This window comes from Antechinus flavipes, chromosome 6 (assembly GCF_016432865.1).
Source record: "Antechinus flavipes isolate AdamAnt ecotype Samford, QLD, Australia chromosome 6, AdamAnt_v2, whole genome shotgun sequence".
NCBI lineage: Eukaryota > Metazoa > Chordata > Mammalia > Dasyuromorphia > Dasyuridae > Antechinus > Antechinus flavipes.
Genome location: NC_067403.1, coordinates 178,510,731 through 178,534,348, shown reverse-complemented (window position 1 = coordinate 178,534,348; position 23,618 = coordinate 178,510,731). Strand labels below are relative to the sequence as shown.

Below are 23,618 nucleotides of genomic sequence, written 5' to 3'. Positions count from 1 at the left end.
ATAGTACATGTGTACATGAATGTGCATGTCTATGTGTATATATGCATAAATACATCTACACACATACATATAGATAGATAGATATATGTATGTATATATATATATATAAACACATATAAATCAGACCTTGATAAAGTTCAATATAGGAATCTGTTCAACAGACAACATATTCTTCAAGATGAGAATCAAACAAACCAATAAAAATTAATCTTGGACCATTAAAAATATTTTTGCTATTAATGTTGTTTGGGCCCTAGAGCATATCACATAGAATTTATCTGTGAGTCAATGATTCTTCCAGCTACACCCATAAAAGCTCTTCCCTTACCTATGGACCTCCTGAGAATCCTTCCTTTCCTTTTCCCTTCAAGTCAGAGTCCTGTATACAACCAGGGTGCTAAATCTCCAGTAAGAAAAAGAATCCTCCCCTTCCTTGAAATACTGGAAGTGAGAATAGGAAAGCTGGGACCCATCATAGCCATCATAGGAGGATTTCATTCTACTTCATGAATAACAGTACTGGAAGGGATATCTCAAAGAACATCTAGGACTCTGGGGCCAAACTTGCCTAGGAAGGGAATGGGGAACCTCTGTCAAGACAAAGCCTGATATCTCTTACCGGAACCACTCTCCTGCCCACAACCAGGAGATCAGCTGGAGTTCTCTGTGAGGCAATGGTTCATTCCCTAAAACATATTCAGTGAAAACAGGAAGCCCTGGGGTATGTTCCAGAGCTCTCTACACAAAATTAGGTACAAACATAGGATCTCAACAGAGACAAGTACATGTGGAACAAGAATAGGTTATTTCATCTCTCAACATCCCCACTTTCATCTTTATGAAATGTTAGTACAGTTAGATTAGATTGGAGTTAACATGTACTGGTTGGATAGGACGTGAAGAATGAATTTACTAAAATTTACTTTATAATCCTGCAAGGCTTTTATATTCCTTTTTAATGACTTCCTATCATCAGATGTATAATGGATTTTTTTGGTTGTTAAATCATTTTTCAGTCATGTCCAATTCTTCACAACCCCATTTGGGTTTTCTTGGCACAAAAATGCTAGCGTAGTTTTCCATTTCTTTCTCAAACTTATTTTATAGATGAGGAAACAGGGTTAAGTGACTTATCCAGTATCACATAGCTAATAAGTATCTGTGGTCAGATTTGAATTCATGAAGTTGAATTCTCCTCACTTCAAGTCCAGCATTCAATCCACTATGCTACCCAGTTATCCTTGTAATGAATAGCTACTTCTAATACCAGAAGATCTCTACATATTTCTGCACCCATAACCCTACAATATTTTCCCAGAAATTTAGCAACCATTTTTTTTAAAAATGGTTTCATGTTTTAGAAATCCAACAAAATCAGTAATGTCTATTTGGCTTCTGTCACATGGAAACATACACTTAGTTCCCTTAGCAACTTCTGGAAACATTAGCACTTTCAGATATACTCCAAGCCAATTCTCACTATAATAAATGTCCAAAATAACCACAGATCCATTAAATAGTCTACCATTCAAAGCTGACAAAAAGCCTTTGACCTTTCTTCCTCCAAATGGAAATCATCCAAAATGATTCTGTATAATACATAAAAGTGCCAAATGCAAGGGACAATTAATTTCCATTTCCACATACAGAGTTCTCTGAATAGAGAATGTTCTTAAAAATCAGTGTTATACAGGGTGAGATCCCTTCAGGCTTTTGTACTACTTCTGGTTGCTAGCACAATTTGACTTCGATATTGCCATCACTGAAGGCTTCTTTCCTCATTTCCTCCACTGCACCTTTTCGATGATTCAGCCTGTCCCGTCTTCTACCTGGAGAGAGGGACTTTTTGACAATGCAAAAGCAGATCGCAGATAGGTAATTCTTTTTGAAGTTTTCATTCATGAAAGCATAAATGATAGGATTGCAGATAGAATTGGAGAAGCCAATGATTTGCACGATAGCAAAAATCATCTTGATGGTGACATCATCATATTCTTTTTCAAAATTACCTAAAAAGAAAGAATAATAGTTTAGCACACAGATTCATCAAGTAGGGCCAGTAATAAAATAGCCCTACTCATTTTTCTTGTTTTATAAAAAATATTCTGGTACAATGAGCAGTGCATTGGCCTAAGTGCCAGAAGCTAAGATTTGCCTCTTGAGTGCTGAAATCCATTGACTCTGTGAGCACATATAAGTCCTCAGGCTCCAACTCACAAAATGGAAAAATACACTGGGTTTTTCTTTCATTTATTTAGTAGATGTTTTACATTTAATTTGGTAAAATTTTTATTTCAATTTTTTCTCCCTCCCCTCAGCCTTCCCCAAGATAATAATCAACCTTAAATAGGTACATGTACAATCATATTAAATGTATTTCCACATTAATCATGTAATAGTTCTTGAATCAGACCAATTCCTAGCTTCGCTGATTAATCCAATGACTTTTTAATATTCAATTTTATTAATCTCACTTTTAAGGATTTCCAGAAAGTATTGTGGAAAAAGCACTTTCTAAACCGTAACAATCTGATTGAATGGCTATTAGTACCTCAGAATTTCTTCTTTGGATCTAGCAGTTTTGTTAAATGAGATTTGTCTTATTTTGCAAGAACTCAGGCCTCCATGCTACTTCCCTACCCACTATCTAGCATACCTTTTTTACTCTGACAATCACCTCCACTTTCTACTTAGGAATAACTTGGATTCTGGATCTGGTTTGAAATTGTTAAGGGTTTTTTTTTTTCTTTATCTTAGTCCACTTCAAACCTCATTCCAATCCCTCTACTTATATTTCAAGATAGTAAATTGTTTTAGGCCACAGCAACTTTTGAACACATTTACCTAATGGCTGAAGGAAACACTCATTCTGAATAAAACCTAGAATCTTAAAACTAAATATTCGATTTTAGAGGCAGAAGGGACACACATCATCTACTCTAATCACCTCTATTTGCAGATTAGTAAACTAAAGGTTATGTTAAGCAACTTCTCTGGGTACATTTAGTCATTAAATGATAGTGCTGGAACTCAGAACTAGGATTTTGGATTTCAGATCCAGTATTTTCTCTACCAAGCCATAAAATATTTAGTACACTTCACAAGAAGATTTCTTTAGACTTTTACATCTTCTATGTACTTTAAAGTACTTTTAAGTACTATGTACATATATCTGTGGATTTTAAAATCATCTGGTATAATAAGGTATCTGTCACATGGGAGGTTGCAATTTTTTTTTCTTCCTGGCAAGGCAGAAGGGCTTGGTAACCCTTCTTCTCATTCCCACTTTTCTATTCTGTATGTCAAGGAAAGCAGGCTCAGGTGATTTGAATAATTCCACCCAGTATTACCCCAAGAGACTTTTGGAATTGAAAGATGCAAATAAGAATGCAAATTTAAATTGGAGGCTCTGGTGAGTCTCTAGATCAGGGTTTCTTATCTGGGGTCCATGAGTGGTTTGTAGACAGATTTCAAGGGGTCCTTGAACTTAGACAGGAAAAAAAAATCTTTATTTTCACTAAATGAAATTTAGCATCTCCTTCAAGTATAAATTTTAAAAGATATTTTGAAAAATGTTCCATAGATTTCACCAAATTGCCAAAAGGATTTGTGACATAAAAATAAGAATCCCTATTCTAGATTGATTGGAGTCACTGAGACACATAAGACTACTTGTTCTCCAGCAGTGTTACAATGGGGCTTATATCCCAAAGAGAACTTAAAAGAGGAAAAGGGACCCATATGTGTAAAAATGTTTGTGGCAGCCTTTTAGTAGTGACTAGAAACTGGAAACTGATGCCCATCGATTGGAGAATGGCTGAATAAATGATGGTATATGAATGTTATGGAATAATATTGTTCTGTAAGAAATGACCAACAGGATGATTTCATAGAGGCCTGGAGAGACTTACATAAACTGATGCTGAGTGAAATGAGCAGAACCAGGAAATCATTGTACATGGTGACAAGAAGATTATATTCTGATGGACATGGCTCTCTTCAACAATGAATTGATTCAGACTAGTTCCAATTGTTCAGTAATGAAGAGAGTCATTTACAACCAGGGAGAGGACTGTGAGAACTGAATGTGGACCACAACATATTATTTTCACTCTTTCTGATGTTGCTTGCATTTTTGTTTTCCTTCTCGGATTTTTTTTTCTTTCTCGATCCAATTTTTCTTTTGCAGCAAGATAACTGTATGGATATGTATACATATATTGGATTTAACATATATTTTAACATATATTGGAATATCTGCTATCTAAGGGAGGGAATGGGGGGGAAGTAGGGGAAAATTTGGAACAGAATGTTTTGCAAGAGTCAGTGTTTAAAAATTACCAATGCATATGTTTTGTAAGTAAAAAAAAAAACTATAACAAAAAAAGACTACTTGTCTTGATAGTGGGGGTAGGAGAAGCATTGAGCAATCAATCCTGATCCCATCTGATTCTGAGAGCAGGGATATAATTAAAAGATCTGCAGGGATTAAGTGGTTCTACACATTGAGAAGGATCTATAAAGATACAATTCAGAAAGTCTGTAGGAAGTCAGAATTAAGAGGGGGATGGATTCAGAAGGCCAAGTATGTCTGCCAAGATAAGGTAATTTTAGAATATATCCTGTGGTTCTTGGACTACTCTCTGATTTCACCATGGCCTGGAAATGGCAAAAGAAAGACAATGTTATCTTGTGGAGAGATGTACTGATACCTTGGTCAGCAGCAGACCCAAAATGGGTCTTCCTTCCATCTACGGCAATGAAAGCCATAAACTACATTGTATTATATAACTATTTAAAGGAATTGGGAAGTGAGTGGAATACCAATTAGGAGCAATCATCAAAACTTCTACAAAAGAATCATACTGAGGATCAATACTTCCTAGAAGACTACCAAGGTCATGACTCAAAGTTCCTCAGATTTCTTGTTAAAGTGGCTCACACAAAGGTGTCCTCATTTCTTAAGAGGTCTATAAAACCTCATTTGCTTTATTTATCCTAGAAAGAAACCAGTTCATACTTTGAGCCTTATTGATCCACATGATTGCAAAGAGGATTTATGACAATAACCTTAGTGGTGGTAGATTGGGGGTACCATGATGACCTTAGAGGGCAAGTAATCCAGAGAAATGATAAATCCTTAAAATTCAACCCATATCCTTTATGACATAGATGATCCTTGGCCAAAAGAGTTCCACGTCCTTATCTTCCTTGTTAAGGATATAATCAATTCCAATGAGGTCAACTTGAAAGCTGTAGACTTTAAACAGTATGTGTTTTTTTCTCTGAGCTTCTCTGACATTCACTGGCATATTAGTAAAACATAGATTGTAAGGGCAAAAATACAATGTGGAAAAACAAGGTTTTAAAAAACAAAAGAAAATGTAACCTACACATTTCTGGCTGAAATCCAGGACACTGGAAGCTCTACCAGCTTCAAGTCAAGACTTAAATTAGGACAGATTAAAACTTTGTCTCTTAGATTTCACAATGTGTACATTTTCTAAATGAAAATGGAATGATTCACTTTTGGGGATGTGTGATAAACTAATATGCCTAGACAATCTTAAATTCTTCCATAATATCTGCAATTATTCAAGTCCTATCTGCAGGAATGCAACCTAATTACTATCTAGGTCCCTGAGTCTGATAGTGGCATATTTCTGAAAGAATAGGGAAGGGGCCAGTGTTAAATATTAAGCAATTTCTACCCTTGGTCATTATTTATTTTTTACTATTGTAAATTATTATTATATTTGTATTATTGTTATCATTTGATAATTATTTGTTATAATATATTACATTATTAGTTATTATTTTTATTTTATATAACATGTTTTACATAATATTATATTTTTATTTTATGAGTTATATAAAATAATATATAACTCATTATCAGAAGCAAGAAAATGGTAATATCTTGAGACTAGGAATGATAAGCACTTACTATATTCCATCATCATGTGAGTTACATGGAAAGGAGCCCAGCATACAGTGAAGAGGGAAACAACCATCACCATCATTATGACAGCTCGCTTTTTTTTCCTGGGAGGAAAAAAGCAATCAGCTCCAGAATGATTGTGAATCCATGCATCATTACATTTGTTATTGTCATTGTGATCCTGATTCTTTTGTAAATGAATGTGTTTATCTGCTAGCTAGCCTACTTGGCCAGGAATTCTCACTCACCATTTCTCAAATACTACTCAAGACATTAGCAGAAAAGTTAACTTTGGTCTTCCTTTCATGAGAGAGGCACTATAGCACATTAGATAATATTGAACCTGGACTATAAGATTAGAATTCAAATCCTACTTCAGAGAATTCCTACCCATGTGACTTTAGATAGACCATTTCACATCTCTCAACCTCAATTTCTCCATCTATAAGATGGAGATAAGAACAATATATACCTCATAAGGAGGGTCACATGAAATAATGAATATCATACATTTCACAGATTTGAAAATGCTTTGTAAATGTAAGCTATAATGACATGCTCAGTATCACACAGCCAGTATCAGAGGCAGAATCTGAACTAAGATCTTTCTGAACCCAAGTCTGGCATTCTACTCTCTGAGCTATCTAATAGGTGGCTTTAAAAAAAGAACAAAGATAAAACATAAGTCTGTTTCCTAGGGTAGTTGACTGTGAAATATGTAAATAACAGCAACAATAATAACCAGTTTATATTTAATGCTTTATACTTTGAAAAGTGTTTTATATATTTAGTAGAAAGAACACATGAATTGGAACAAGAGGAACTGGGTCCCAGACATGGCACTGTTAAACACAAAGCAATTTTTAAGCTGAGAAAAATTCAATATATGCCATTCATTCATTATTATTAATGATTTTTTTTTCTTTTAAGAAAAACTCAGATTCTCTAAGCTCTATTTTAATGTCACTTTTTCAAAAGGAAATATTTGTTCTAAAAAGGAAATATTTGAAAATATTTAAAGCATAATAAAAGAGTAATATAAAGTAACATTTAAAAAAAAAAAAGGATTCAATCTCAGAATAGCAGGACTGGAAGGAACTGCCAAGCTCATCAAATTGAACTTCTATTTCAGTGATGTCTCCAGCAACCATATGGACACTTGAAGTAAAGGAAAACACATTACTTTTTAAGGCACTCCATTCTACTTTTGGACTGCTATAATTGCTAGCTGTGTAATCCTGGTCAAATTACTTAACCCAGTTTGTCTCCGTTTCCTCAAAATGAACTGGAGAAGGAAATGGCAAATCACTTCAGTATCTGCCAAGAACATCCCAAATGGACTCATGGAAAGTCAGACATGACTGAAAAATAACTGAACAAAAAAAAAAAAAAAGGAATAGAAAAACAGGAAATTGAAAGTGGAAAGCAAATGTTTAACATACAAGCCACTAGAGTTTGCTACATGTATACTTCAAAAATAATTACACTTCTGTCCACTCACCAAGTACTTTAAACAAAATGCAGATTTTAAAAAGATTACATATGTGTATATGTATATACATGTAAACACATATCTATATTTGTGAACATATAGGATAAACCAAAAATTTTAGTGCTGGAAGCAAAAAAATATAGTGTGTATATCTGCTACACTATAATAGATAACTGACATATATTTATATATGTATTTACACATGTATGTATCTTCTGGTAAATGCTTAGCAACTGTTTCCCTCACACCAAAACATATTTGCAAGACAGACTTTTAAGTCTGACCTGCATTATTAGTATTATATCCATCACCTTCTTTAGTCTAGACAATCAATAATACCAAGAAGAACAACAAAAATCAAACCCTGATTTGTAGCAACATTTTCTGAAATATACACATCACATTAAAAATTTAACAATTGGCTTTTGAAAAGCAGTTTAAGCTGGCTCCAATATACCCCTAAAGATACACACACACACACACACACACACACACACACACACACACCATGTGCATATGTATAAATGTGCATGTGTAGGTAGTTGGGATACATACATATATACATTTACATACATATCTATTTTTGTACATGTAAATAGATAAATATGCATATAAATGCATTGTACAATACAGACATATGCATATGCATGTGAATATTCAATGATGTGTTGGAACCAGCTCCAAAACACATGTATGCTTGTATGCCTGCATGCATGTATGTAACCATGCACTTATATCAAGGCCACAGTTGGACTGCAGTTCTAGGGAAGAGATGTCACTATTCCCTTTCACCTGGGTAATTTAGGAAGCAACCTTAGGAAATTCATTGGACATTCAAGGAACTTTGGTGAACTGAGAATTACCTGGGAAAAGAACAGGGTTACTGGATGTGAAGTGATATAGAGGTTTGGGAGGGAAACTGTAAATTGGTTTAGAGGAGGGACAGATTAAAGGTAGTTGGAGGGAGTGATTTTCATCTGGAGGAATGACTAGGAAAACTGAGAGTTGGTAAAGAATGAAAACTCCACTAGAGAGTGACAAAAAGTGTTGGTAAATGTGTGCCAAGTACTCATTCTTGTGTCGCTAGATCTTTAGGATTGAGACCTAGGATTTATCTTAGCTACTTTCAATTTGCAGTTCAATTTGATTGAATTCACCTGAGAGTTTGAAAAGTAGGTCCTTTGCTATAGTTAAGAATCAGGAAAGACTTGGAATCAAATCTTGTGTCTAATATATCTGAGCTCTGTAATCCTAGAGAAGTCACTTGAGCTTTCTGAGCCTCAGTTTCTACAATTGTAAAGTGAGGGAATAATATTACTTCAAAGACTTATTAAGAAGATTTTCATAAGCTGATGTATACAAATAGCTATATTAATGATTGTTTTTATTATGCCATTTATAGGAATATCTTTTAAGTAGGAGCAAATCTGTCAACAAACCAACCTTGTTATCTTTGACATTTCATTTCCATGAATAGCTTTGAGAACTGAAGAATCTCCCACTCTTCTCTTAATCCAAAGCTCATAGCCAATTTTACTGTAAAGGACAAGCATCACCACAAGAGGCAATAGGAAGAGGATGATAAGGATAAATGTGGTGTATATTTTCTGGTGGGCAGGACTACTCCATTCTTCCAAGCAACAAATGTGTTCTTTTTCATATAAGAAATCATATTTAATCTATAAAAGAAAAAAGGAATTCGTACTCAAAATCCAAAAAAAATTATGGTCCACTTCTTTGTGTTAATATATCATTCAAAATTATCTTATACAATTTAATGAGTTTTAAAGTACTGGTAACTTACCTTGTAAGAATCAAAATGATTGAAGAATGATTTTTTTTCCCAATAAGGTACTTCCCCATCACCATCAATCATGAAATCATAGGGTAATAGATTCAGGGTTGAAATGAAGTTCAAAATATTCATTTTTACAAATAAGGAAACAGAGACCTAGAAAACTTAAGTGATTAACCCAAGATTTGAATATGTAGCTACTGAAATAAAGCCATGATTTGACTCTGATTTCCCTCACTCCAAACCCATCACTCTTTGCTTCTCAATTTTTCATTTCTAGTAAAACATATCTTGTTTTTGTAACTTTTAAATCTCTTAGAGTCACATGTCTGCTTTTGAGCTCTGAGAGATCAGTGGATGGTATGATTCTGTGCTAACCCAAGTGAATACAGAAAACCTTTTTGTATTCCCAAGTCTGAGACACCCTTCTTGCTCCCTGTGTCAGGACATTCCATTTCAAGAAGTGAATAATAGACCTTTCATCTTCAGGGGATATTCAAGCTCTTTCAGGTTTGTGATGGTTGCAAGGTTCAAGAATATTAGGATTCTTTAAATAAATGGACCTGTAAGCTGAAACAAAAAAGTGAGGCACCTCCCTGGGATGGATGATAGTTGTTGTACTTAGTACCAAAAAAAAAAAAAAAAAAAAAAAAAAAAAAAAAAAAGCTTTTTTTAAAAATTATGCTTTTGCTTAGTTGCATTTTCCTCCAGTGGAAATGCAGGTTTGGGATCATTGATTATCACTCCTTTTGCAGCATTCTTTGGAAGAACAAATGTTTAAGTTAGCTTTAAAAACATTGTCCAGGCATCTAGATACATTGCCCAGACTTTGGAAATCCTCAGGATATCCATCTTTCCTTTCCCTATTTCTATCTTTGCTTTCCTGACATTCACACTGGAAAAGGCAGCATTGAGCCTCCATAGAGAGAACTATACTGTGATTTTCTTGATAAGCCAGGATGCAAGGTCTATTATTCACTTCTTGAAATGGAATGTCCTGACACCGGAAGCAAGAAGGGTGTCTCAGACTTGGGAATACAAAAAGGATCTCTGAAGTAAGGGACAGAATACATGGAAGCCTTGAGATAGAAAGATGAGTTCCATAACACATCTAGCAAAACTGGTGACATCCCCTTTGAGAATCATTGCCATTAAAAATTTCTATTGACCTTCTAACTCTGGATCTGAAGGTGGACTTTGACATTACTCATCACTCTAGGCACCTACTCCTTCAGTTTTCCTTAGCTAGCTCATAATTTTAACTGTCACCAAGTTACCTTCTAGCTAATTGTAAGATAGTAGAAATGGAGAAGGAAGAGTCAGTATATAAAAGGTCTCACCTTCTTACCCAGCTCCAGGCAAAGAATACATCTCAGTAAAATGATCCCCAAACCAAATCAAGTAATTCAGTTGAGTAGTTGGTTTTCTGCTTTTAACAATGTAGGAATTCTTAGGTTCGCCTAATGATCAAATTTGACAGACGAGTTATATGCCTAGAGGAAAGCTTTCTATTGTTAATAGAGAAAGATTCTTTGAAGAAAATGATAAACTCATTCCTGGGAGGGAAATGGGGGCAGAGGTGTGTACAACTCCAATGGCCCCACTATCTTTCATTTAGAATATAGAAGGTAGAATTTTTGCTAAGGAAGAATATAACCAGGAGTTTGTGATCCAACAGACTAGAAATAGCAGTCAGCTTTCTCTTGACGGCTTGACTCTTCACCCAGAGAAAAAAGAAATAGAGAACAACAAAGCCTTTTACATTCTCTGTTGGAGATCCTCTAATTCTCACTCTATGATTTTAAAATGGAACTAATCCTTGGACTTTTACAGGGTCAATGTATATAAAATGTTCCATAAAAATTAAAATGCAATTGAAATACAAATCACTATTTATGTGGCTCTGAAGCTATGGAGATGAGGATCCAGGGTTTTAGAGGGAAATTGAGTATAAAATCAATCAATTAGATTTTTTTAATGTAAACAACACAGGACAGCAATTGCTAGGCAATTGTGATAGGGAATATCACAATAATAAATGAGCAAAAGTCCTACTACTTAATGGAAACTGTTTTCCACTATAAAGTTGGGGGTAGCACAAGTGAATGAGAAAAAGCACTCTAAGGGAGCAGAGACGGGAGAGATAGAGGCCTTAGCATCTATTTTTTAAGTAATAATTTCCCAAGAAAAGTAATAGCAAAGAAGAGCTTGGATGAAATACTCTTTGACCCCATTTACTAAAAATAATCCCTTCCTATCTGCGCCTCTTGGAAGATTCCCAAGGAAATACTTAAGAGTGTGAAGAGTATTGCAAAAGAAAGAGAACACGCAAAAATTTCACAGCAAGTGGGGAAATTTCCAAAATGAAATAGCTATATGACTGTATACCTCTAGTTGCTGCACGTGCCACATAGGAGATCCAACGATCACAGCGACCAGCCAAACAATACCTGAAAAACCATCAAGTAATTAGCAACCACAATAATAATTAATTATAATAATAACTAGCATCAATATGCTACTTTAAGATGATCAAATTGCATATGTCAGTTACTCAATAATTATATTCAAAGATAAGCTATAGAAGTGGAAGATATTTGCAATCATGATTTATTTTGGACTTAAGATTCTAACCTACTCACGACTATAAGCTGGTAACTGAAAGTATTCTATACTAAAATCTTATGGAGCATTCTGATCATTCATAAACACCCCTCCATCTGTCATCACCATTTTCTTAAAAATTTGAGGCACTTGCATATTAAATTCCATAATACATATGCCCTCTCAATTTAAAGGCTTTCAAAAATTCTATATATTATCTCATTCAGTCCTCATAACAACCCTTTCAGGTAGAACATTTCTACTTTACAGGTGAGGAAAATGACGCTAGAAGTTAAAAGATTTGCCCACCTATAATATACAAATTACCACCTGTATTATACAAAAATGGAATTTTATGGAAACTATCCAAGTATAATTCGTGATCCTTTATTGTTCTATAATCAGCGTTCTGCAGACTATTACTTGAGTCAATGAAATGCTGATTTTGGGTAGCTAAATTAGAATATCAAATGAAAGATTATCTTCAGAAAGGTTCCAGTAACTGATAGGACAAGAGGCACATCTTCCTTATTATGTGTCCATGTGGTTTTCATTTCTGATGATCTTAAGATCAAAATATAGAGGATATCCAATTTAACAGAGGCAGATAATGGTACAGTGGCAATGGATGGAACACTAGCCCTGGAGTTAGGAAGACCTGAATTCAAATACACTTGCAGACACTTATGAACTTTGGGTCTCTAAAGAAACTTTTTGTCTCTGTTTTTCTCAACTTCAAATACTAACAGTAATAGTTACTACCTTGTGTGGGTTTTTGTTGGGGTCAAATGAAATTTTATTTGTAAACAGTACCTGGAATAAATGGTTTTTTTTTTTTCCCCATCCCTTCCCTGACCTCTTAAACTCGAAAGTTACTTCCACATTCTCTTTCCCTCTGATTGAGTCACTCACTGAATGACCAATAGGGCACTGCATCATCATTTCAAAGGACAAGACTTATCTAAATAAGTTCCTTGGGATGACCCTTATGAGTGTTACCCATGAATACAACTTCAAATTCAGATATACTATAAGCCATCATGAAGCATTTGAGCCAATAATTATGAATCTTATCCAGTTTCATCATTTTCCAATTTTGCAAAAAACTTAGCATTTTACTGATCTCCTTTGTTATAACTATTCTGCCTTCCATTATGTTAATAGCATGCAAGCTTTCTGTTGAATATTTGACCTAACTCTCATTTTGTTATGTTGATCTCCTTGTAAATATATAAGGAACCAGAAAATTTCCATATCCTTCATATTGAATATTTCCATATCCATATCAGAGAATTTCATGTATAATACAGATTTCATAAAACATTTAAAATATATATCATGGGGAAAACTGGCTTTATCAAAGTTAATCTAGATATAACTATTTGTATAAAATGTGCATTCACTAGATATTATGAAAAATTTCTTTATCCATTCCATAACTCTATATTTTAATGTAATTGAGACCATTTGTGTTTTAAATGTTATTAGTAATTTATTGTATTTTTTTTGGCCCTCAGTAACCACAACTTTTTTTTCTATCATTTTCATTGTACCTGTCTCTTTGTGATCCCATTTAGGATTTTCTTTGCAAAAAAACATGGATGAGTTTGTCATTTACTTCTCCAGCTCATTTTACCGATGAAGAAACTGAGGCAGAGTTAAGTGGCTTGTCCAGGGTCATATAGTTAGTAAGTGTCTGGATATAGATTTTGAACTCATGAGTCTATAGACTCAACACTCTATCCACTTAGCTGCCATGTAGCCACAGTACTTCTAGATAATTTAGTGGTGAATTCTTTAGAGAGAGATTCCCCCATAATCCTATGGGCCAGACTAATGTCTACTTAAGGAGGTTGATATGGAGCATAAATATGTCATCACCAGATTACAGTCTTCACCATTTCCTTGCAAAATTTAAATAAATTGCTAATCTGGGCTCTAGATTAATGCTGCTATAATTTCTAATAGCAATATCCTTAGTCCCTTATTACCATTTTAAGTTCCTTCGTTTCCCAAAGAAATGTGTGTTACTTAATTATTCTTTTCATTCCCCATCATCAACATAGTGTTGATTGAATTCCCAAGGATATTACTCAAGGAGTGCCTTTGGATTCTATTTTAAGATCTCACTTAATTTCAACTAGATTTCAACTAGAGGAACACTCCTTGAGGTTACATTGGGACAAATCTAATGCCATATACTTTGCTTTTATTGCTTGGTGAAGCGTTAATGCTTATTTATCCCAAAAATATTTCTGAATATTTTTTAACTTCTGTTGCTTCAGAATAACTGTAACCTGGGAAAGACCTAATTTAGAAAAGGCTAAGGTAAAAAAAAAAAAGCCAAAATTACCCACTGTATCCTGGCACATTGCCAATTGTCTTGGCTCTTATCTTTCCCATGTATTCCAAAAACACTGAAGGACTAAGGCTGACAACTTTGTGCCATTCTGCCTCACTTAAATACAATTCCCTTGTAATTCAAGACATCATCTTGATGATATAATTGGTCCTCCCTGAGAAAGAAGGACAAACAACAACAATCTCTGTATCATCTCCTCTGAGACTGTGCCATTTCTCTCTCTCCCTTTTAGCATGAAAATATTAATCTATTCTTTAACTACCTTAGGACAATAAGGTCTATGATTAATTAATATAATATTTTTCCTTCTAAACGTTTATGATTCATTTTGTTTAACAGGGTGCTTAACAGTGCTCTAGATGTACTTAGTACTTATTAGAGTTCCACAAGATTCACACCTTTAAGAGAGCATATATAAGGAAGAGCTCACAAGCCCACTAAAGAGGAAGCCCACTAGCCCACAAGCCCACTCTCGGAGGTGGAGTCAGATTCATGCAATATTCCACCTTTGTGCTGGCTAGAGATTCGGAGGGAGCTAGAAGCTGAAGCTGGCAGAGGCAAAGGACTAGCAACAGGTACCAAGGATAGAGATGGGCCTCTAAGAAAGCTAACCGGACCCAAGGAAGGAGACAAGACTTAAAAGGAAACAATAAAGGATTTGGACTTTAACTCCTGGCTGCATTTGAGATGATTATTACTTTGAGCTGAAACTAAGGCTGCTTCCAGAAGCCCCCCAAGAAACTTGCTCTCAGAGAACATTATAATTTAGAGAAGAACATTACAGAGATCAAAGTATTTGTACATATTACCTTGATTACATGTCAAAGTTAGCTATGTATTAAAGCTTAAAGACTTCAGTATCCACCCTTCTTCATGTTTGTTCAGAATGTCATACTTATGGGATCTGAATAACTTTTATATAATATTGGAGAAATGCTGCAAAAGATGAAGGAGTTATTTAATTTGTTCCCTCCATTCTCTTCAGTGGAACTAAATGGCTTGATGCCATTATATACGAGTGGTTAATAAGAAGTCTTAGTTTCACTCCTTGAATATGGGAGCCATATTTGGTTCTATTTAAGAGAATAATGAATGCAAGGTTGGAAAAATCATGTAGCCTTAGAGTGTCTTCCTGAAAAATTGCACAAAGGTTTCCTATGGTAGAAAAAGATGGTTCATCTGTGAGAAAAGAAAGGGCTAAATCTCCTCAGTTATTAAGATGCCAAGTCTCTGTATGAAAACCAAAATTAGATAAATCATTGCAGAAAGGCATTGCAAACAAATGTTAGAAAACCTTCAGGAAAATATCATATTTTCCAGGGATTAATTGCTAGAAATTTGATCCAGTAAGATAAAATCATCACCATGAAACCAAATATATTTTTTAAAAATTAGCTTAATTGAATGCCTTAGCTTCTGAACTTGCATATGATTCAAAAGACATCCACCGGCTGGAGAATGGCATCTGGCAGCTGTATGCTGGACGCTGGATTCTTTGGGTCCTCCAGCCCTGGGACCAATATGGATTCCTTGGTCCCAGTATACTTATCTCTGTCTGACTGGATAATCTGGGACGAGAGTCCTGTCCAGTCAATCTTACTCTCCCATTAATAAAATATTAAAAACTCTCTAATCTCTCTCCTGCCTCAGTTTCTCTGGCATTACGATTTGGAGGTCCTACCGAGATAATAGAAACTGAGAACTGGATTAGAGATTAGAGATCTCTCGGTCTCCACCTAGACCTGAGGGGGGCTCAGGACCTGGGTCTGTTCCTTGAAGCGGTTCTTCAGCCTCAGTCCGGCCTACAGTGGACAACGAAATCGATTCGGCATTTGATTCGGCATTCGGGAGAGTAAGTCTGTCTGGGTACCTTTTGGGGTACCATTTGGTTTTGGTTCTGGTTCTGGTCTGTTCTGTTGCTAGCAACCTGTGGTCTCAGAATAAATGCCGACGGGTTTAAAAATTCTGAAACGGGTATTTTCTGGGACGCTGGAGAATATCCTCTGGGTATATGTTTGCTTAATGTTATAACTGTGTAGTCTGTCATATATGTTCTATGTTCTGTGTGGTTTGTCTGTTATGTTGTTGGTTGGAAAACAACGTTGCAACTGTGCATAGTAAATTGGAGCTCCATGTTTGTTTCTGTGTGTCTGTTAAAAGTTAGTAAGCTTGTAAGAAAGAGATAAGGATTCAGCCTCTGTGTTGCAGGCTTAGAAAATATCAAGAAGTTTGAAAAATCTTTCTCTCTCTCTCTGTCTCTGGCTGACTGCAGCAGCCTGTGAGAAAAAGGGAGAAAAGGGAGAGAAAGGAAGAAATTAAAAAAAAAAAAAGGAAAAAAAAATAGATTGAAAGGGATTTGAAAATTCGGAAAGTTAAAAAAATATACCAATTTCCCCAGATAGATAAGTTTTCTTGGTTGAGGAATATGGTCATAAATGTGATCCATACTTTGGTACGAATATTTCTAAGAGTTTAATTGCTATGTTTAAAAAAACCACCTTGAATTCTTTTATGTGGAATTGGGTCTTTTGTATAAAGTTTAAATTGATTGTATTGGGTCATTCTGAGGTTATTTAAAGGGCCTCTGGACATAAGTTTTTCTTTGTCCTTTTAAAAATGTTTGTTATGGACAATATGCAATTTGGGATGTTTTTCTATGTATTGGGTATGACTTATAAGGATATGATAAATGATTGTTTAAGATTTATCCGAAATTTGATGACATCTGTTATTGGAGTTTTTGGGCTTAGAGTTAATTAGCTAATGCTATTTGGGAGTTTTAAAGCTCCACCCTGTGACAGTTACTGGGACAATTGATTGATAAGCTGTTAAAACTCAACTGCTTATGTTATGTTATAGTTATGTTCTTGAATTTTTCCTTTTGTAACTGATCTCTCTCTGATCAGAGCAATGGTCAATAGAACTGTTACTGCAATTCAATTATGTCATGCCTTGCTATTTTCAGTCTGGTTATATGTAATCATTGTATCCTAAATGCTTGGGCAACTAGGTATTTCACCTGGTCATCTGTCTGTTACTGGATATTTGTGTTTTGTTCCTTTAAGGTTTCTACATGATAAGTGGACAATTAACAGGGGTCTGTAAGACTGTAGCCATTTGCTTGGCCTGTAAAGCAAACTCATCTCTTCACGTAGGAAACTGCTCGTCAATTTATTTTGGCCTCCTAGTACTTTGCAACAGTCTGGTGAACTGAGTCTATCTGAGACTGATCTAATCTTTATGTGTTAGATTTGTGTTTTTGTTCTAGATTTTGGTCAAATTACAGATATTGGCTTGCTTCTGGAACCTGGATCAGCTTTGATCAGCCTTGATTGTCAGCATGACACACCCACTCTGCAAGAAAGCATGACACTCCTATCACTTCACGGCCTGAAGCAGAGTTTTAAAAATGAGACCATGGACTGGACCCTGCATCGAGTGTACTTTGGACTGATATGAGGGACTTTGGGAATGGTTGACTGACTGTTAAACTTTATCTGGATCATCTATTACTGTGTGTTTTAAGATTTGGGATGGGATTTGTTAAAACTATGTAATTATTGCTGATATGTTTTTAGGCCTTTTTAGGAAATGCTACTGTATTAGTCTGTTATGTATAGGGATTTGATTTGCTCTTGGGATTTATATGGGGAATGGTCATTTGATAATTCCTTTCCGTGAGAAAAAAAAAGGGAGGTAGAGATAGAACATTGGGGAAACTGATATATTTTTTCAAAATACCTGAAAGAATGGGAACCCCTAGCTTCCTATTCACTTTGCCTTAGGCATCTCTGCCCCACCCCCGATCTCACTTAGTTCAGATTGAATTTGGATGCTTTAGTTTTAGAATCCCTTATTTTGTTAAAAGTGCCCTGGCAGACTCAGTTTTTGGGATTATTTTTTTTTAGAAAAGTTTTAGAAATCAGACACCTGTCCTGACACTGGCAGTCTCTCTGATCTATTTTTCCATTCCTGTAACCCCAGTTCATTAAGTATTTCAGCATTTCAAAGGACCTTGAAGTTTGGCTTGAGGCACCTAAAAAGTTTGGAGTTTGCCTGCCTTGATGGTCTAACTGCATAATCTGCTCAGAAATCTGTATTCTAATAGAAGTTCTGTTTCTCTGGGTGGGGACGGGTGGAGTACTACAAGCCTCATCCTTCCCCCATGGAGAGGGCTGCCTCTCTGAATGGGCCTTGGACCCTGCTGCTTTGTAAGCAGAGACTGAGTTAAGTGCACAAATGACCACAGACCTAACTGTCCATCTCAAACTGGATTCTCTGGCTGAGATGGTGCTCCAGAACTGGAAAGGACCTGACATGCTTTGCAACAAGGGAGCCTTTGTACAGCTGTTAACTCTGGGGTTATCAGGGAGAGACTTGCTCTTGCCATATGAGTCCTTACATTTTTTTGTACCAGGTATTGAGCTCACTCATTCATGGGGCTTATACCTAATAAGGACAAAAGGATAAATAGCAATAACAAATAATATTATAAATTAATCAGAAGCTTCCAAAAACAAAGTTCTTTATGACATATAAAGCTTTTACTGATTGAACTACTCAGGAAAGATTTTATAGAGGATGTAAGATATATAGTGGATTTTAACAGACAAATAGAAAAAAGAAGGAATTCCAGGTATATGGAACAAAGGCATGTTCAAGACACCAAGAGAAGTCTACTTTAGCTACAGCATAGAGTCTGTTAAAAAAAAATATAAGAGTAGAGGAAGTATAAAAGTATAGTAAGAAAACATAAGAATATAAGATGAAAAGGTAGTGTGGCAAGAGACAAATATCCTTGAGATGCCATTCTATCGTATGCCAGGTCTTTGGATTAGCTTCTTTCTTTCAAGGAACTTTTCCTGGACATAGGTAATCAAAATCTTTGAACTTTACTTTAATAGGGATATTTTAGAAGGATTTTAAGAAGAAAAGTAACATGCACAGAACTGTGTATGAGGAAAAAATACTTTGGCATTGGTATGAAAGATCAATTAGATAAAGGAATTGTAGTGCCTTTTTTAGGAATCTTCTTTTAGGAAGCTATTCAAAAATCTATGTAGTTAACAAAGAGGGTTTATAACAGGTGGTGGCAGTAGACATGAAGACGAGGGGAGAGTTGTTATAGATCACACAAAGGATCAGTTAGTAAGACTCAGTAACCAACTGGATATGTGAAGAGAGAAAAAGGGGAAAGGGAATGATAACCACAAGGTCCCATATTTGGAAAGCAGAGAAATAACAATGTCAAGCATAAAAAGAAAGAAAATCATCTTTATACTAGACATTTTAAAGTGGTAATGCTGGTAAGATGTAAAAATGCTAGGAGAACATAGGATCATAGATTTAAGGCTGGAAAGGACCTCAAAATCATTTAGTCCAACCTCTTTATTTTACTGGTTGAGACTGAAGTGGAAATGAAGTAGCCAAAAGGCAAATGTTTCTTGCCCCAAAGTGCACAGATAGTAAATGACAAAGCCAGGACTTTAATCAATCCTTTTTTGTCAGACTCAGGATTCTTTCCATTTTACTATACTCCTCTATAGCCCTTTCAATTATTCTACTACGTACATACGTAGTCAGTGAGTCAAAATGTATTATTGCCTACCTTGTGCCAGGCACGTTTGGTTAAGTGCTAAGGATACAAAGAGGTACAAAAGATGGTCCATGTCATCAAGGAGTTTAGAACCTAATAGACTGTGATACTTCAATGCTTTAATATTTGATAAATCTATCATCTCATCCATGTGTAAACTTTCCTTGATATAATAAAGGCTTATAATAGCCATTCATACCAAAAAAAAAAAAAAAAAAAAAAAGACATCCACCCTAGACTCACATGGTAAACCTGTTCATAAGAATTATGAGAGAGGATTGGTAGGATATCAAAGGAAGCATAGAATTGTTTTGTTAAAATTACTGCTCAGTATAAAGAGGAATAAATTACTAACTTTGTAGTTCATATTAAAAAATAAAGCAAGAAATACAAAGGGGAGTAGTAAAACCTGAGATTAGACTAGACTAAAGGTATAACTTGATATATAGCCCAGAAATTAGATGGCATCTAGGTTATATTAAGAGGAAGTTAGATGGCCAATGGATAGAGTGCTGGAAAGACTCATCTTCAGGAGTTCAAATTCAGTTTCAGACACTAGCTATGTGACTCTCAACAAATCATTTAATTATGTTCAACTCAGTTCCTCATCTATATAATGAATTGAAGAAAGAAATGGCAAACCACTATGGTGTCTTTACTAAGAACACAAATGGAGTCATGACAAATTGGAAACAACTGGACATCAAGTTGATATTACTCTGTACCTGGCTCTTCCAAAGTTTTAAAAGTTGATAGACATAGTAGTCAAGATGGAGTGTGAATGCAGAGCTGCCAAAGGAATAACTATCTGGAATAACTCAATATTGCCTAGCTCTAAAATATTCTCTTATTTTTGGCTTAAAGAAGCATGAAAAGGGATCCAGATAGTAACAGATTTAAAGACCATTTTATAAAGAATTTGTAAATGGATTTTACAATTTTACAATACAGTGGAATCAGAAAAAAAATCTTCATTTGTGAAAATAAAAAAATTAATCTATGACATCTTAGCTGAAAGAGAAATTGGAAAGTGGAGTAAAGAACCACATTTAAAAAAACCTTCACAATCTTCATATTTTAGTTACAAAAGACAGTTTATCACTGAAACAAGATCATCAATATCAGACAAGAGAACTTAAATGATGATTAAAATGAAACTATTATATTGAAACAGCAGCTGAAGAATATTGAGGCTCAGCTTACTTCCAAGATAGCACAGAGAGATCCTGGAAAAATAATAAAGCATCTTTTCATATAAAAAGACACTGTATATAAAAACTAGTAATTTTATCTAGGGATAAGAATATATAATTCAGACAAGATGGGAAGGGCTGAACCTAAAGGCCATAGCTTTAACATATAAAATCTTTTCAGTAGAGTTCCTTAAGATGGAGAGAAAAACACATTTTAGAAATATTGACAGTGTGGTTATCCTATCAACCAACTTAAGTGCACATATAGAAAAAGTCAATAGGTCACAAAAAATAAATTATATTGGCTAAATTATAATGTTGCAGAAATGGTTATTCATTCAGTTAAATTTAATTCATTATAAAATTATATACCATGTTGCTTTGTACTTTTTTTTATAACTTTTTTATTGACAGAACCTATGCCTGGGTAATTTTTTTTACAACATTATCCCTTGCACTCACTTCTGTTCCGATTTTTTCCCTCCCTCCCTTCACCCCCTCCCCTAGATGGCAAGCAGTCCTATACATATTGAATATGTCACCATATATCCTAGATACAATATATGTGTGCAGAACCGAACAGTTCTCTTGTTGCACAGGAAGAATTGAATTCAGAAGGTAACAAATAACCTGGGAAGAAAAACAAAAATGCAAACAGTTTACATTCATTTCCCAGTGTTCTTTCTTTAGGTGTATCTGCTTCTGTCCATCCTTGATAAATTGAGTTAGATCTCTTTGTCAAAGAAATCCACTTCCATCAGCAGATATCCGCATACAGTATCATTGTTGAAGGACATAATGATCTCCTGGTTCTGCTCATTTCACTTAGCATCAGTTCATGTAAGTCTCGCCAAGCCTCTCTGTATTCATCCTGCTGGTCATTTCTTACAGAACAATAATATTCCATAACATTCAAATACCACAATTTACTCAACCATTCTCCAATTTATGGGCATCCATTCATTTTCCAGTTTCTAGCCACTATAAAAGGGCTGACACAAACATTTTGGCACATACAGGTCCCTTTCCCTTCTTTAGTATCTCTTTGGGATATAAGCCCAGTAGAAACATTGCTGGATCAAAGGGTATGCACAGTTTGATAACTTTTTGAGCATAGTTCCAAACTGCTCTCCAGAATGGCTGGATGTATTCACAATTCCACCAACAATGTATCAGTGTCCCAGTTTTCCCACATCCCCTCCAGCATTCCGCATTATCTTTCCCTGTCATTCTAGCCAATCTGATAGGTGTGTAGTTGTATCTCAGAGTTGTCTTTATTTGCATTTCTCTGATTAATAATGACTTGGAGCATATTTTCATATGGCTAGAAATAGTTTCAATTTCTTCGTCTGAGAATTGTCTGTTCATATCCTTTGGCCATTTATCAATTGGAGAATGGCTTGATTTCTTATAAATTAGAGTCAATTCTCTATATATTTTGGAAATGAGGCCTTTATCAGAACCTTTGCCTGTAAAAATGTTTTCCCAGTTTATTGTTTCCCTTCTAATCTTGTCTGCATTTGTTTTGTTTGTACAAAAACTCTGCAATTTGATATAATCAAAATTTTCTATTTTGTAATCAATAATGATCTCTAGTTCTTCTTTGGTCATAAATTCCTTCCTCTTCCACAGATGTGAGAGATAAACTATCCTATGCTCTTCCAATTTATTTATAATCTCATTCTTTATGCCTAGGTCATGAACCCATTTTGACCTTATCTTGGTGTACGGTGTTAAGTGTGAGTGCTTTGTACTTTTTAAATGTATATGCAGTTTATGAATGTATATTGTTATCTTTATTGTTATTACTGTTGTATTTCCTTTCTTCTTATTTGAAGCAGCCTATTAAATTATATTTATATTGCCTTTGATATAATTTAAATTTGATATACCCTCAAATGATTCTCAGGCAATGAAATTATTTGATCATGAAGGGAAATTGACACCAAACTACAATGGTTTCTCCCATATTGATGTTTGTTCTTTATCTCTAGAGGCAATGGGATCTTGAAGTAGGAATTTAAATGTCATTCGTTAAGAAATCTCTAAATTGATTGGAAATCTTAATTGTTCTGAGGGAACAATTGTGAAGACTGAAGAGAGGACAGAGGCAGGAAAGGACTAAAAGTATTTTTTCCTGACAAGTTGGGCTTAACTTTCTATAAAGAAGCTTTACTGTTTTCTGAGGTTAATGATATAAAAGGGATATTAATTCTTTTTAGTGCCAGCTCTTTGAACTCTTCAGAGGGCAGGAGGAAAAAAAATATAAAAATAAATACAGTGAGTCTGCTCAGTTGTCTTCCCTATTGATTTCTTCCTCTATTTTGATATTTCTATAAAAAACATAAAATTAACAAATCTGTAGAGATGGTTTTATTCCCTGGTCCAACACTGCCTCTCATTCTAAAAATATAAGTTGAATTATTCTTCCCAGGTGGGAGATTAGGAGAATTTTCTTTCTCTGAATATTAACAAAATTGATTGGTGAATCATTACTGTGAGCAGACAAACATAACTCTCAAGGAAATTTACTAAGATAATTAAATGTATGTTATTGAACCAAGAACCTTCCCTATTTTGTTGTGCTGAGCTTTAAGACATCCTTTCAAGTTTCTTAACTAATTCTAAATTCCTG

At 34.9% G+C, this 23,618-nt stretch overlaps 1 protein-coding gene across 1 annotated transcript in view; it reads right to left on the bottom strand.

Annotated features, from left to right (window-relative positions):
• Window positions 1-1,731: 1,731 nt before the first annotated feature.
• The window catches only part of QRFPR (pyroglutamylated RFamide peptide receptor), a 78,604-nt gene continuing 56,717 nt past the window's right edge, over window positions 1,732-23,618 (bottom strand). The window contains exons 3-6 of the mRNA XM_051965548.1: window positions 11,617-11,678; window positions 8,877-9,112; window positions 5,948-6,045; window positions 1,732-2,009 (exon numbers count right to left, since the gene is read on the bottom strand). Of these exons, the coding sequence (XP_051821508.1) occupies window positions 1,732-2,009; window positions 5,948-6,045; window positions 8,877-9,112; window positions 11,617-11,678 (674 nt within the window). The remainder of the gene's footprint in view (window positions 2,010-5,947; window positions 6,046-8,876; window positions 9,113-11,616; window positions 11,679-23,618) is intronic.